This window comes from Mastigoproctus giganteus, chromosome 7 (genome assembly GCF_048544385.1).
Source record: "Mastigoproctus giganteus isolate SK-2022 chromosome 7, ASM4854438v1, whole genome shotgun sequence".
NCBI lineage: Eukaryota > Metazoa > Arthropoda > Arachnida > Uropygi > Thelyphonidae > Mastigoproctus > Mastigoproctus giganteus.
The window spans coordinates 11,623,567-11,640,165 of record NC_143581.1 but is presented as its reverse complement, the minus strand read 5'-3'; the positions used below and the strand labels follow the sequence as shown (position 1 = coordinate 11,640,165).

Sequence of the window (16,599 nt, the reverse complement as noted above, 5' to 3'; positions counted from 1 at the left end):
CTACTCATAGACTATACTGGGATCGTGCCATCATAACGGACAAGATGATCCCTCACAATAGACCAGACATAACCCTCATTGAAAAGAATGAAATGGCTACCTATCTGATTGATAGCAGTGCCCAACACTAGCAACTTTCAGAAAACATATGAGGAAGAGACCAAGAAGTACTCAGACCTAAGACAGGAAGTCAAAGATATGTGGCATATGAAACAAGTAATAACCATCCTGATCATCGTGACAACCGACGAAATGGTGCCAAAGAGCCTCCATAAGAACCTAGCAACAATAGACGTCCCAGAGAACACTTATATGGAACTATAGAAAGCCACGATCCTGAGCACTTGTAGGATAGTAAGAGAGTTTCTGTAACAATAGTAACAATAATAATAATCAGACTCAACCACCCCATGCACTCAATCCATCATGCGGCAGAAAAATCCCATAAAAAGGAGAACGGGTTTTTTTTTTTTTTTTTTTAAATAATAATAATTACAAGTAAGAACCTTAACCATACTAGAGACCCCTACTCACAAATTATACTGGGACCAAGTCTTAATAATGGACAAGGTGATCTGCACAACAGACCAGACAATCTTCATTGACAAGGAACCTACCTACCTGATCAACATAGTGCTGCCCAACACCAGACTTGCAGAAAACCAATGAGAAAAAGATCAGGAAGTCAAAGAAATATAGCATATGGAAGAAGTAATAATGATCATCCTAATCACCATGGCAACCACCGGCATGGTGCTAAAGGGACTCCACAAGTACCTAGCAGCAATTGCCTCTCAGAGAACACATGGAACTCCAGAAAGTTGTGATCCTGAAATCTGTAGGTTAATAAGAGAGTTCCCTGACCAACAGTAATAATAATAATAGTAACTGGACACAACTAGCCACCCCCCTGGTAGCAGGACTTGCCACATGGTGGAAAAAGTCCCATAAAGGAGAAAAAAGTTAAATAATGATATTAATAATATAATAAAATGTTGATTTTTTGTTTGTTTTAAATCATAAATGTAAGGCTATGGAGCAGATAATGCATAAAATATAACCCCCATTTCTAAATAATTAAAACAAGATTTATTATATGGATATAGATAATTAGCATTAGCAAAGGCACATGATGCAAGAAAGCAAGCTTATATAGCATCAGCCAAACACACACACACGGTGCCTCCGTAGCCAGGAGCAGCAGTGCGTAGCACACGCTTCTTGATTAGACCGGGTTTGGGCCCGTCACCACCAAATACGGAAAGGTCAGGAAATGACCACCGCATATCCCAGAGCAATATGGCCTTGGTTGCTAATGCTCCTAAAAACCAAATAACTAACTAAATAACACTCACTCACTCTCTCTCCCCCCCCCCACCCATCCACTTGCTCCAAATGTTTGTTTAGTTCTGCCTTCAATCTATTTAAGACAGACGGAGGTTTGTTCCAGCAATCAATCACCTGCTGGCTAAAGGCAAACTTCTGCACATCTATCCTACAACTGCCTTTCCTCAATTTGAGTTTATGTCCTCCCAGGCAATTATACTGAGCAAGAGGAAGAATCCCATTAGCACTGAGCATGCTCAAACCATTCAAGGCTTTATACACCTCAATCAGATCACCTTGCAGGTGCCTAGTCTCCAGACACGGTAATTTGCAAAACTGAAGCCTTTCTTCATAAGATCAACCCTTTGTTCCATTCACTAATCTTGTTGCCCTTCTTTGTACTTGTTCCAACAGCTCTATGTCCTTCCTAAAATGAGGCTTCCAGACCTGTATACAGTACTCAAGGTGTGGCCTGACCATTACCTTATACAAGGGGATAATCACCTCCTTATCCCTGCTAGAAAAATTCCTGTATATCATTGACAAGACACCATGAGCTACTACTCTTGCAGATCGTCTGCACTGCCAGAAAACTTCATATCTGCCTGCACAATTACCCCCAGGTCCTTTCAATATCTACTACTGTCAGTGTAGTACCACACAGTTGAAATGTTACTCTGAGGTTACTGCTGTACTTTACATTTGTCAATGTTAAACTTCAGTTGCCACTTCTCAGCCCACCTGCTCAACTTTTCTAGATCCTGGTGCAGCAGCATACTGTCATAAGTGTTGTTAACAACCCTGCTGACCTTCGTATCATCTGCAAACTTGGACATTAAGCCTGATATACCATCATCAATAAATACAGAAAACAACAATGGATCCAACACTGAACCCTGGGGGACTCCACTAATAAAATTAGTCCACGAAGAGCAGTGTCCATTGATTACCACTCTCTGTCTTCTCTCACTCAACCATCTCTTTATCCATAGTAGCAATTTGCCTCCAATGCCACACTGCTCCAATTTGTGCAGCAGTCTTCCATGTGCAACAGTATCAAAAGCCTTAAGATCCAAATATATGATATTAAAATTATTCTTTGCATCCAGTTCCATTGTGACCACATCATAGTATCCAATCAAATTGGTCAGACAAGACTTCCCCTTAACAAACCCATGCTGTGTCCAAGCTATAACTGAAGTCTTGTCTACATGATCCTGCAATACTTCTTTAACCAGTGCCTCCATTAATTTCCCTGGAACAGAAGTTAAACTAACAGGTGTGTAATTACTTGTGTCTCCCTTTGATCCTCCTTTGTGGATTGGGGTCACATTTGCACATCTCCAGTCCATGGGTATCTCCCCCGAGTCCAAGGAAGCTCTCGTAATTATAGCTAAGGGTTTGCTTACTTTATTTGCTGCCTCCTTTAATATAACTGATAGACCAGGCACCTTTCTTATGTTTATCTTCAACAATTTCTCCTCCACTTTACTCTGTTATTACAAGATTATCTAGCTTACTGTCAGAGTTTAATACACCTCTGGCATTGCCCTCCCTGAATAATTCCTCATGTGTGAATGAAGATGCAAAATACTCATTTAGTTTGTTAGCCACCTGAGCAGGATCATCAGCAGTTGAACAACTGATATCAAGTGGACCAATCTGATTCAACCCCTTCCTTCTAGAATTTACAGAAGTCTTTACATAAGTAAAAACTCTTTGCTGTTTTTCTTTGCATCCTTTGCAAAGATTCTCATAATCTGCCTAACCTTCTTTGTGACTTGATTACGGACCAGCTTAAATCTATTACAGGCTAATGTGTCACATGTTAATTTATATGTATCCCATGCATTTTCTTCTCTGCTACATGTCTAATTAGTTAATCTGACATCCATTTAGGCCTAAAACTTGAACAATATTTCTTAGTTGGTATGAAAAGCCTAGTAGCTTCCAAGATTAATTCTTTGAATGCTTTCCATATTGAATTTGCTGTTGGTAACATCATCAGTTGGTCCCACCATATAGAATTTAAATACTGTCTCAGACACCGTAGTCACGTTTACAAGCAAAAACTGTTGCCTTTACCCCTGATGTTAGTTACCTCTTTGAGTAAATTCCACTTCAGCACACTGTGATCACTGCCACCTAGTTGTTCCTTTATCTGCAGATTCTTAATGCATGAAGAATCACTACTGATAATCAGATCAAGAGTATTACTCCCTCTAGTTGCCTCCCGAACATGCTGCTGTAAAAAAACAATCATCCAATAAATCCACAAAAGTCTTGCTAGTGTGCGAGTGACCAACCCACAAATTCCAGTCAATATCTGGGAAATTATTGGTTTTTTTTTTTAGGAGCATTAGCAACTAAGGCTATATTGCTCCGGGAATATGCGGTGGTCATTCCCTGACCTTTCCGCATCCTCCATATTTGGTGGTGATGGGCTCAAACCCCGGTCTAATCAAGAAGCGTGTGCTATGCACTGCTGCTCCTTCCCACCTGGCTATGGAGGTGTGCAGATCTGGGAAATTAAAATCCCAAATTATAAGACACTCTGATTTACTGGCCCACTCTATTTCTCTGTACAGTTGTTTATTATACTCATCACTGTTATTAGGCCTATAATACACTCCTACTTTCAATTTTGCTTTCGCAGTGCTTATGTCACACCAAACTGACTCGACATTGCACTGTCCAGCCATGTCGACTGGCTGTACTTCCTTGGATTTTATGTTTCTTAACCTCTCCTCCCTTCCTATCCTGTCTATCCTTTCTGTGCAAATTGTACTCTCCAAATTCCAGTTCTGCATTCCTTATATCTGTGCGATACCACGTCTCTGTTATCCCAACAATATTGCCTTTGAAGTTTTGACCAGCATCTCAAATTCATCAAATTTTTGTTCACCAAACTCCTAGCATTGGTACCACAAGTATACATGCACCTGTTGCTATTCTTAGCTATTCTAACACAGCCCATCTATTTACTTGTTCCGCAATGACTCCCAGCAGTCTCTGGAATCCCCTGCACCTTGTTTTCCAGACTGTTGCTCATTTGAATAGAAGCAGTGCAAGAATCACTTTCACCTCTGCCAGTAGCTACTGTTAACCTATTAGTCCGTGTATCCCCCCCCCCAAATCTAGCAGTTTTCTGACCCACTAACTCTGCCTCGATAGCATCAGCAAATATTCTTGCACCCCTTCTATTTAAGTGTATCCCATCCCTGTAGAAGCAGTCTCTCCTGTTAACAAGCACAGACCAGGCTGAGAAAAATTCTACCCCTTGAGCCTTGCACAATCTCTCAAGGGCCGAATTGATTGACAAGGCTCACATGATATATTCCCCCCTATCATGTCTGGGCAGAATTGCAGACACTTTCAAATTCTACCCCTTGAGCCTTGCACAATCTCTCAAGGGCCGAATTGATTGACAAGGCTCTCATGATATATTCCCCCCTATCATGTCTGGGCAGAATTGCAGACACTTTCAAATTCAACCCTAACTCACGGCTTTTTTTCAACATTGACCTGTACTTGTTAAGTAAATCTGCCGGTCTCCAACTCTTAATATCATTACTGTCAACGTGTACAACAATACCACCTTTTGTGCCTTTAAAAGATGATATCTGCTCTACAATATTATCAACCTTTGCCTCTTGCAGATATATCCTGGTCCTGTTTCACCTATCCTTTTTGCTGGCCCCAAAGGAACTAACCGTTGTCGGTGACAATAGAGTCAACGACAACAATTAGTTCCTTTGGGACCAGTATATTCTGCCTTTGGGGGGTTGCCACTGTGTTGCGTGATGTTCGAGTGCAAGTTCTGGCATTGATGTGAGCAGCTGAGAGCTTGATGGGCCCTTAATTTAAATCCTTTGAGGGCATTCACCCTGTCCTTCAAGCTCTCATATAGGCCCATAACAACGCCGAGTTGGCACCTGATTTCCTCCGTTTTCTGCTTGATGCAGATAATGCTCAAATGCACTATCTATATCCATACTAATAAATAAATAAAGATAAATAAAAACAGTAATTACTTTACTGTTCATTGAAAGAATTACAAATGAGAAAAATAAACTTGCTGAGAAAGAAAATTTTTAACCCCAACCAAGCGCATGGGATCATCGGTATCTAGCACGATTTCAGTGATGTCATGCTTGTCTTAGTAAAATGAATGAAATCAGAATTTCCACTGCTATAAAGAATTCCAGAACTAGGGGCCATAAATTCAAATTACAGGGGAAGAGGTTTTAGAAGTAGATTGTAGAAAGTTTTCTTTTAGCCAGTGAGTTGTTGGTTACTGAAATAAGCTGCCTTTGCAGGTAGTTGAGGCCGACAGTTTGAAGAAATTCATATGGTCAGCTGGACAGTTACCTATGAGAGAACAGAGGTGTATAATTTGAATTGTCTTATCTACTTCTTTTTTTTTTTTTTTTTTTGCCATTGCAGCAAAAGCTATATGGCTAATGTATTAGCATTAGCCACTATATGGCTAATGCTAATACTAATGTACTCAGTCCACACAACAGTCCAACACAACTCCCAACAGCTTTCTTTAATTTCTCATTTAAAATTCCAGAAATCGGATAGGTATCATGAAGCAAGAAAAAATTCAGGATGAAGTTAAGCTTAATTATATGCACATATATAAGTGTTGAGTGGCACTCAACACTTATATATAATTAATAAACAATAATCAAAGCATGCTGGCTCTTGCAACCAGTTATTAAAACATGCGCCGGCTTCGCGATAGATGGCAGCACCTCCAAATACTTGGCTCTACCTCTGTGATATTGAAATGTCTGGCTGTTGTCCAATGGTCGAACTGTGTGAAGTGGCTTCAACTGTTACACTCTCTGAAGCTTCTGTGTTACTGACTGACTCTATCCAGTTGTTGAAGCTTGCATGTTTTTCAATTTCCCTTTTACTTGCCAACGGGTCTAAAATGTGGCAGAAGGGGGTTATAATTTCAAAAAATAATTAAAAATATATATTTATTTAATATAAAAAATAGATTTCTTACATTTGCATTCATAATAGATTGAATAACAAAGGTGGCACATCAAAACACTGAAAAATTTTGAATTATTTCTTGCTGATTTTTAAAACTGCATGTGCAATGGTCACTTAGATCCTTGTGCCTAGAGGAGTAACAATTCTTTGCAGAATTGATTACAGATCAACTATTACCAACAATACCAGAATTTTGGGATAACGTAGTTTCACTTTATCTTTCACAAAGATCACAGTTGCTATTGTGGCAAACAATTAAAGATCATCAAGAAGCACAATCTATATATTAAAATCTAGTTGTATCTAATCAGTTCAATCTCTTATCTTTTTCCTTCTAACCACCATTTCAACACAGCTTTTGAGACAGCTCTTGTACATACATGTAAGAAATTAATTTAGGATCATGTATACTGATGTAAACACAACATAACTGTATCTGGTCTACTGAATAACTTAATATGTTTAGCTTACTGTCAACAACAGTAAATAAAATTGAATTATGAGAGAATAAGTGTGCTGCAAATACCATAAACTCAAAGTTCCTCCTTTAAGAAAATAATGTTAGTAAATGGTAAAAATATGGACTGGTAGCTTTATGCATTTATTAACAGTTGTACAACTATATTCTTAATATGATGTTAATATTCTTAATGAGTAAATACATATTAAATAAATCTATATATATATAATTTTAGGACAATCCTACATGTTCGGTATATGTAACCCATTGTGTGTGTAGTATCTCGTATCCCAGAATGTAAATAGCATCCTCCTGACACAGACATCCTGCGGTGGTTTCATTATGAGCACAAATGATTATCAGTAATTTTCCTTGTGATAATTAAGACTCTTGCCTTCATCTGAAAACAAATATCACCTTAGAGTCAGGGTGTTTCATAACATGTGAGCTGAACTATCGAGATTAATTCAGGACTTGAAAATGATGAAAACAATTTACATAAACATATCATGGAAACTGATTTCTTTCTTGCAACGTTTCTTTGCTGTGATCTTCCTACCCAGAAACCAATACAGGCATTTTTTACTGGACAATTTCAGCAACACAAAGAAGGCTACAATTTGGAAACAAAATGATTTCAGCCAGAGCCGGACAAAAGTATTTCTGTGCCTCATTGTTCTTCTGTTTTTGGCACCCCTTAAAGAATGGTGCCCTGCTAACTTGTACCTTAATCCGGCACTGATTTCAGCCATATGTTTACATAAACTTTTTTCACTGTTTTCGGGACTTGAACTGATCCTGAAAGCACACAAGTTGAAACACCCTTTATATCTCACATAACAATTGCTACCTCAATGGTTCCTTAGTCCATTTTGAATTTTCGGCTTTTTATACTGTGTATATACACTCAGTGATCACTGAATTGTGACCAGCCCATCTGTAATGAACTATGCTGCATAGTACACAGGATAAAAAGACAAACAGCTTCCTATGCTAGAGCAGTGGTAATTTACATCTGGTTGTGCAAGTCAAAGTGATAAAGGCAGTTATAGGATGTAGTAAAGATATCATGGAGTTTCAAAAGGGCATGACTGTGAGAACTCAGTGCTGGGTGCTTCCATACTGGAAGAAGCAAGCCTTGTCGGGTGCTCGTGGCCTAGTGTGGTTAAGGTGTACAAAGAGTGGTGTCAAATGGGTCAAACCACCTCTCGCCAACAAAACCGTAAAGGATTGCGCAAGGCGGATGTTCATGTTAAGCAAAGGGTGTAGCATGTGGGCTCAAACAGCAGGTCACTGTGCAACAATTGACAACAATCACAATAGAACACAATATAATTATTATTATTATTAGCTATATGGTGCAAGGAAGCCCAAGGCTTATTTTTTTTTTATTTTTTTTTTTTTTATGAGAACCCCAAACACGAGAGGTATTAGAACCTATAGTACTTAGTACCGTGCTTGGGTTGGAGGTTGAGAAGACGAAAGACGATATTTGTTGATATTGGACTTGAACTTCTGTAGATTGTAATTTTCAGGAAATACGTATGAAGGAAGGTTGTTCCAGAAAACGGCAGTTGAATGAATAAATGAGGAAGATGAAAAGTTGGTTCTGTGGGTTTGAAGTTGGACAGTAAATGGATGTTGGCTGGTGGCGGCACGTGTTCGGACTGTTTTGAAAGAGAGAGCGGGAATTATAGAAGCCAATTCAGAAGAACAGTGCCCATGGAAGTATCTGTAGAAGAGGCATGCAGCAGAAACAGTGCGTCTATGAGAAAGCGAGTGGAGAGACTCTGTTAGAGATGAATCATTAATTAACCTAACTGCCCTCTTCTGAATGGAATCAAGAAGCCTGAGAGAGGTTTTGGGGGCACCACCCCAGATGTGGGAACAATATTCCATGGCAGGGCGGATTTGTGATTTATACAGAGTGAGCAGCTGTTTGGAAGAAAAGTAACGCCAAGAGTGAAAGAGAAAACCAAGTTTTTTAGATGCAGAGGAAGCAATATTTGTAATGTGCTTGTGCCAAGGGAGATTAGAAGTCAGGGTAATCCCCAAAAGAGATATATCATTTTGCCTAGAAATCGAAGTGTCACTAAAGATAAGCATAGGAGCAGAAGAATCCTTTTTGCAAGATATAAGACAAGACTTGAGTTTTAGAAGGGTTGAAATCAACTAAGTTGTCTTTGCCCCACTGGAGAATTACCTGAAGATCGGCATTTAAGGAATTCGCAGCAGATTTTCGAGAACTTGAAGCTGATTGAGCTGGACAAGGTTTCTCAAAATGGAAAGTTGAATGCAATGTGCTATCATCGGCAAAACTATGGATAGGATTTCCAGTCAATGGAAGAAGGTCATTGATATTCAAGAGGAAAAGAGTGGGGGAAAGAACTGAACCTTGGGGGACTCCGGCATTAGTGGAGAAGTTAGAAGACAGAGAGCCATCTACCATCACCCTCAGTGAGCGATCAGAGAGAAAACTGGATAACCAATTACTAAAAACAGTTGGCAAACCATAAGATGGAAGCTTGTTTAGAAGATCTTTATGCCAAACACGATCAAAAGCCTTTGAGATGTCAAGGGCAACTACTTGTGTTTCACCGAACCTTTCCATTGAATTAGTCCATAAATGGGTAACATAAGCCAGAATATCACCAGTGGATCGACACTGACGGAATCCATACTGGCAATCGTTGATCAGACGGAAGGTTTCTAGGTAGTTTAAGAGTTGGCGGTTAATTGATTTCTCCATTACTTTAGAAAGAGTAGAAGTAATTGCAATGGGACGATAATTGGATGGGAGGGATTTGTCACCCTTTTTAGGAACTGGCTGGATATGAGCAAATTTCCAAGCAGAAGAAAAAACACCTTTGGAATAAGAAAGTGAAAAAAGGCGGCAAAGAATAGGAATAAGTTCAGGAGCACAGGTTTTGAGAACAAGTGGAGAAATACCATCAGGACCTGGAGCTTTCTTAGCATCAAGATTCATCAAAATCCTTCTGATATCCTTTTGACGGAAGACCACAGGAGGCATTGAATGGAGCGTGTTAGGAATGGTGGGAGGTGTTTTACCAAGATCATTAATACATGAGCTGGAAGAAAAATGGGATGCTAGCAGGTCAGCTTTATCCTTGGCTGAAGTGACAATAGAACCATCTGGTTTGGACAGAGGTGGGAGCAGAGATGGGCAAAAGTTGCGGCCAATAGGTTTTTTGGCAAGAGACCAGAATGCTCGGCTACCATTAGGGCAAGAAGCAAGTTTTCTACTCTTAGCCTGTTCAAACTCTAGTTTGGACTGATTAATAACTGCTTTACAATTGTTGCGAGCTTTGGTGTAGGCAGAAAATGAAACTGAAGAATTAGAAACAAGCCAATTACGATATGCAACATTCTTCTCTTGGACAGCCTTAGCACATTTATTGGAAAACCAAGGTTTAGATAAAGGACGAGATTTTAAAGTTGGGTTTGCAATAAAGGATTCCATTCCTGCAAGAATAATTTCACTGACACGATCTGAGCAAATGTTGACATCAGAAGTTTTGAAACAGTAATCAGACCAAGGAAAAGAAGAAAAGAAGTCTCGCAGGTCATCCCATTTTGCATTCTTGTAATGCCAAACAATACGAGGTTGGGAATAGCCATGAGATAAAGGTTCCATTGGAGAAGAGACAATCACCAAGTTGTGATCTGAAGTGCCTAAAGGACCTCTCACTTCAACCTTGTACTTAGAAGGGTTGTTTGTGAGAAAAAGATCAAGCGTATTGGCTGTATGATTAGGATTGTCCGGTATTCTTGTAGGTAAATGAACAATCTGTGCTAGGTCATTAATAATTGCAAAAGCCTCAGCATCTCGACCTGCTGGGTCGGTGTGACTAGAAAACGGAAGCCAGCTGGAGTTGTGAACGTTAAAATCACCAAGGAAAATTACCTCACTGTTAGGAAAGCTGGACTGGAGAAAGTCAAGTTGCAAAGAGAGGAAGTCAAAGAGCTCCAAGTGATTAGTGGAGTTGGGAGAACGGTAGAGACAACAGATGAATTTTACACAATGAGGTAGAGAGATTTTAAGCCAGAGAAGATCAAAGAGAGGAGATTCCAAATTGCCAAGTCTCTGACAGGAAATATCAGAACGGACATATGCACAAGTACCACCTTTGAGGCGAAAGGAATCATACAGCAAATAATTTGGACATCTGAGATGAGCAGTAGTTGAATCAACTGATGACTGAGATTCAGTCAGAAAAAGTACATGGGGTTTGGAAGACTGCAAGTGGAAATGAACATCGTTGAGATTGGAATTGAGACCACGTATATTTGTGAAATGAATTAGGAAGTCCTTGGGAGGTTTAGATCTTTTCGCAGATAAGCTTGCTCTATTATTTTGACAATTCATGGTGTATTCAATAGTAAGAAAAAGTGGGTGGGACATGCTGTATGAAGTAATGAAATTTTTGGATATGGCATACATGTGGTAAGAATATACCCAGATCCTTGACATAACGTGGCCTCAACAATGCTCCCCGCATACACACTACTCGGACTCCCTCCAGTCACTATCTGGCAGAGTAGAGGTAGCAAGATTATACACTAGCTGATCCGGAAGCCTCCTAGAGAGTTACCAAAAGGTTTGGTCCGGTGTACTATCTAGCGGCCGGCCTGTGAACACCGTTTTAGAGCTGTACCCTCGAAATGTAAGGAATATTGGATCTCGCCAAGACATTCATCATAACCTCAAAAATCCTCAATCATACTGCATGATGGAAGAGATAGGGAAGGGTTGGCCGGAACTTAGCTCTAGAGACTAAACATGGGTTCCACCACTTCAAGCCTCCAATGCTGCACCAGCCAAAAAAAAATTCCCAAGTTACCCTGAGAGAGAGAGAGAGAGAGAGAGTCAAAATTAGAAGGGAACCACCAAGAAAGAGAATAAGGAATGCAAGAACAATTTCCCAAATGACAATGTACTGCACACTCAGAAGTATGAGACTCCATGGCAGACAACCAAAGAGACTCTTTTCTCAATGCTGATCATTGTTAGCATTAGTAGAGGCATATGATGAAAGAAAGCAAGCTTATGCAGCATCAGCCAATAAAAAAAAAAAAAAAAAAAAAAAAAACACATTCCCATTTCATCCCTCCATTCCAAGTACCTGTCCAGCTCAGCCTTAAATTCAGTGAGGCTATCAACTTCCACAACAAAGGATGGAAGTCTGTTCCACCAACCAACCACCCGCTGGCTAAAGGCAAACTTCCGCACGTCTATCCTACATCTGTCTTTCCCCAATTTGAATTTATGCCCTATCAAATGATAATTCTGAGCAATCGGAAGAATTCCATCAGCATTGAGCATGCTCAAGCCATTTAAGGCTTTATACACCTCAAATCAGATCACACCTTGCAGGTGACTAAGTCTCCAGACAATGTAATTTGCAAAACCTAAGCCTTTCTTCATAAGAGCAACCCTTTGTTCCATTCACTAATCTTGTTGCCCTTCTCTGTACTCGTTCCAACAGCTCTATGTCCTTCCAGACCTGTATACAGTACTCAAGGTGTGACCTGACCATTACCTTATACAAGAGGATAATCACCGCCTTATCCCTGCTAGAAAAATTCCTGTATATCATTGACAAGACACCACGAGCTACTCTTGCAGACCATCTGCACTGCTCAGAAAACTTCATATCTGCCTGCATAATTACTCCCAGGTCCTTTTCATTCTCTACCACTGTCAGTGTAGTACCACAGAGTTGATACATTACTCTGGGGTTACTGTTTCCCGTATGTAGTACAGTGGATTCCGGTTATTTGGGCCACCGGTTAATCGGGGCAGCAGTTTATTTGGGGCAAATCTTAAAAAACAGAAACCAATCGAGAAAATAGCCAGGGTTTACTTCACTTAATTGGGACAGCATGCCGTTTAATCGGGGCAGGAAACTGCAGCACTGGAGATTACCCTACGATTGTCTCCGATGGTACCATGTGGTTCGGTCGAAATTCTGGAGGTCACAACCATAAAACAATAAAAACAATTAGCAGTCACCTGTTTATTGGGCTTCTCTGTTAGTGAAATCTATCATAAACAGACAGTAAACTTGATCTTATTGAATTTGCGATAATACCGACAACTGGAATTCTGTGGATTATTATGGTGAAATGTGTTTACACTTCCATGAAATCTTCAATCACATAAAAAAATTAATTTTCAGCTCTTCTCTTCATTCCTAATTTTAAAGCTTTGTAACTCGTTACTCCGTTCTCACTTGCGCGTATCGTGTTACTTGCAATTTGTGTGTGCCATGTTCTTTGTTATTGATTGCTCATCTTTTTACTGTTTTAAATTTTAACCCCCACTCACAAATGTCAGTGAACAGAAATGTCAACTAGTTCGTATGTACATATTACAGTACATATTAATTATTCCAATTATCACGTATCATTTAATTTTTTTAATTGGCAACGTAATAAAGGGTAAATTTGTGCTTAATATATCTTTGCTTTTATAGCCTGTGGATAATATTTCTCCTATTTTTGCTAATTAGAATTGCTGTTTAATAGAATTAAAATTCAATTCACAAACGTGATCACAATGACCGGCGCTTACTGCACATCGTATAGTGAACGGTACTTTACTATGTTGAGTTCGTCATAACGTGATTTGATTGTACAGTGAACCAATTGTAAAGGGGGGATACATTGTATTTTTAACTATTTACGTGAAACTTCGGATAATTGAGGCAGCCACTTAATCGGGCCACTAGTCCCGATGTGTCCCAAATAACCGGAATGGACTGTACTTTACATTTGTCACTGTTAAACTTCATTTGCACTCTCAGCCCATCTGCTCAACTTTTCTAGATCCTGTTGCAGCAGCGTACTGTCATTAGTATCCTTAACAACCCTGCCAACCTTTGTATTGTCTGCAAACTTGGACATTAAGCCTGATATACCATCATCAATATCATTTATAAATACTGAAAACAACAATGGACCCAACACTGAATACTGAGGGACTCCACTAATAACATTCGTCCACAAAGAGCAGTGTCCATTGATTACTACTCTCTGTCTTCTCCCACTCAACCATCTCTTTTCAAAACATTTCAAATAATGTTTCAAAGTACATTATAAATCTTTGAGTAACTGCTTCTTTTTCCTATCTGTGTTTCTAATTGTAGACATGATTACAATGGATGGCAGAATGAAAATTTGTAGGTGGTAGATGACTTTCATCAACTGGTAAAATACCACCACTTTGCTTATTGGAGGCTTGAAGTGGTGAAACCCATTTTAGTCTCTAGAGCAAAGTTTCTGGCATCTCCCCCTCCCCCATACTTCTCCTTCAACCCATGCACGGTACTAAGTACTATAGGTTTTGATACCTTTCGTGTTTGGGGTTTTCATAAAAAAAAAAAAAAAAAAAAAATTAGATTTTGAAATCACAGGAAGAAATTGTGCTTGTTGGCTATTGTTGTCCAATTTTAGCATACAAAAGCCAAGATTTTTCTAGAATTCAGATCCAGAAGTTGATGAAATTGAATCAAATAATACATAAATAGATATGAAAGATTGTATTACATTAAAAAAAAGAGGCAAATTATGCCCATATATGGTTGTAATTTTATTTGAATTTAAAAATGTATTTGTGTAAGCTCCTTAGCTTACAAGCACCAGCATATTTAAATTTTACAAGTCCCGAGCACAACCACAAGTTGCCTAGGTCATAATCCAACTTTGAATTAGAGAAAATGATGTAACAGCAAGGACTCAGCTTGCTTCCAAGAAAGTTCCAAGATTCAAAATAAAATATTGATTTTCAGAAGACAACCTGAAAAAATTAAATAAGTGTGTATGACTGAAGTTGCTAGGAAAATTCAAGCTATTTCACCTTATGTTTTTCCTATTAATTTTGGTTACAGTCATTGAAGGATCAGTGAACTCATTTATAGAACCTCTTACAGCACGTTGTTGTTTTTTGGAGCATTAGCAACTAAGGCCATATTGCGCCGGGATATACGGTGGTAATTCCCTGACCTTTCCGCATCCTCCGTATTTGGTGGTGACGGGCTCGAACCCCGGTCTAATCAAGAAGCGTGTGCTACGCACTGCTGCTCCTTCCCACCTGGCTACGGAGGCGCCTCCTCTTACAGCAAATCAAACACTCCATTCAGTCATTCTGATGATGGTATTCCATATTATGATCCAAAAATTGTGTGCAGTAAAGTTTATATGTATCCAACGTAGTGTATATTGTTTTATCAGTTCTTATATTATGTTATTAAGAATTTACATCAAATTTATTGAATATTTATTGAAATATTCTCAATGAAAATATTAAACCTTTAACTTTTCAAAAATAAAAAATAAAAAATAATATATATATATATATATATATATATATATATATATATAAAATTTATCTTTACTCCAAAATGTAAATTATACAGCTTACATAATTTTCCATAGCTTGAAGTTTTTGCTCTAAAATGCATAGGATATAAATTATAGTAAGCTATTAATAAATAGAAACATTTCAATTAAATTGTAGAGAAAAAAAAACGCTGTTTTTATGAATAACAGATACAGTTCTATTTCTAACAATCTTACTTACTGACGCTGCATTCGGAGAACCACGTGTTGGGTGCAAACTGGAGGGTTGAGGGAGAGGCCTGCTCCGCCGCTCACTCCAAGATCGCGCTCCCATCTTATAGTGACTTATAACACACGTGATCAAACCCAGTGTTAATACAATTGCTATGGCAATAATGATGAGGTGTACACCAGACACTAAAAAGAAACAAACAACAATGGTTTCAAGCATTTAAAATAAGATAACATAACACAATAATCAATTTTATTGTGAAGCTGAAGTAATTTGGCAGATTATGTCAACTGGTTGAAGAAATCATATAAGATGTGTCACATCGTTTTAATTTAAGAGCTTTCACATTTTTTTTTTTTTTTTTTTTTTATTGTTAATAAGACAGATCTAGTTCTATAACTTAGTTCTAAATTCTAAATATTTAACGATTTTGAAAACTGCACGCAAGTTTTATTCATACAGGAACAAACTTTTATGCATAGAAGGATATACAGATAGCAATGCCTCACCCTAGGAAAATACCGAAAATTTCCAAAAAAAAATTATTGGGTCCTTATTCATGTAGTATTTCACTACTGAAAAGTCAGTTTCATCCACAAAATATTTATTACTTTTTAAACAGCCCTTAATGATGACTGCAAAAGAAAATGAATACAAAGATTCGATTCCTTTTTTTTTAAATTTAGTATTTTTTCTGTCATTTTATGATGAATTCTAAGATAGTATTTTCATAATACGCTACTTTATTTATTACTAATCATGATAAATATGATTAAGATGAAGCTATTAACACATTTGATGCTAGTTACACTGGCAGCGAGTGTTTAATGAATTGAACAGCCTATGTGAACTGAATTCAAAAATTACAAGATTGGGTCAATCTGGATTGGGAAGGCAGGGAATTAGTCAGCCACTGCCGAAAGCTGCTTAACATCCAGTTTTTCTTTGATCAAATCATGAAGGATAGATATGTGTAAGTTTTATTTTTGCACATCTATTCAGCCAGTGGATGGTTGATTGTTAGAAAAACTTCTGCCACTTGTTGTGGAAGTGGATAGTTTATCTAGTTCAAGGAAGAACTAGATAAACTATTGGAATAGATGGACAGGTAATGTGAGAAGTTGCTTTAAATTTTTTTGGCTGATGCTGTATTAGATAAAAAAAAAAAAAAAAAAAACCCTTTCTTTGCAACATTTTCCACTACTAATAC

The 16,599-nt window shown here is 38.4% G+C and overlaps 1 protein-coding gene across 1 annotated transcript in view; it reads right to left on the bottom strand.

Moving 5' to 3' along the window:
• Positions 1–16,599, bottom strand: part of LOC150082517 (uncharacterized) — a 65,521-nt gene that overhangs the window by 5,750 nt on the left and 43,172 nt on the right. Inside the window, exon 3 of the mRNA XM_090377818.1 lies at positions 15,399–15,574. Coding sequence (XP_090233944.1) covers positions 15,399–15,574 — 176 coding nt within the window. The remainder of the gene's footprint in view (positions 1–15,398; positions 15,575–16,599) is intronic.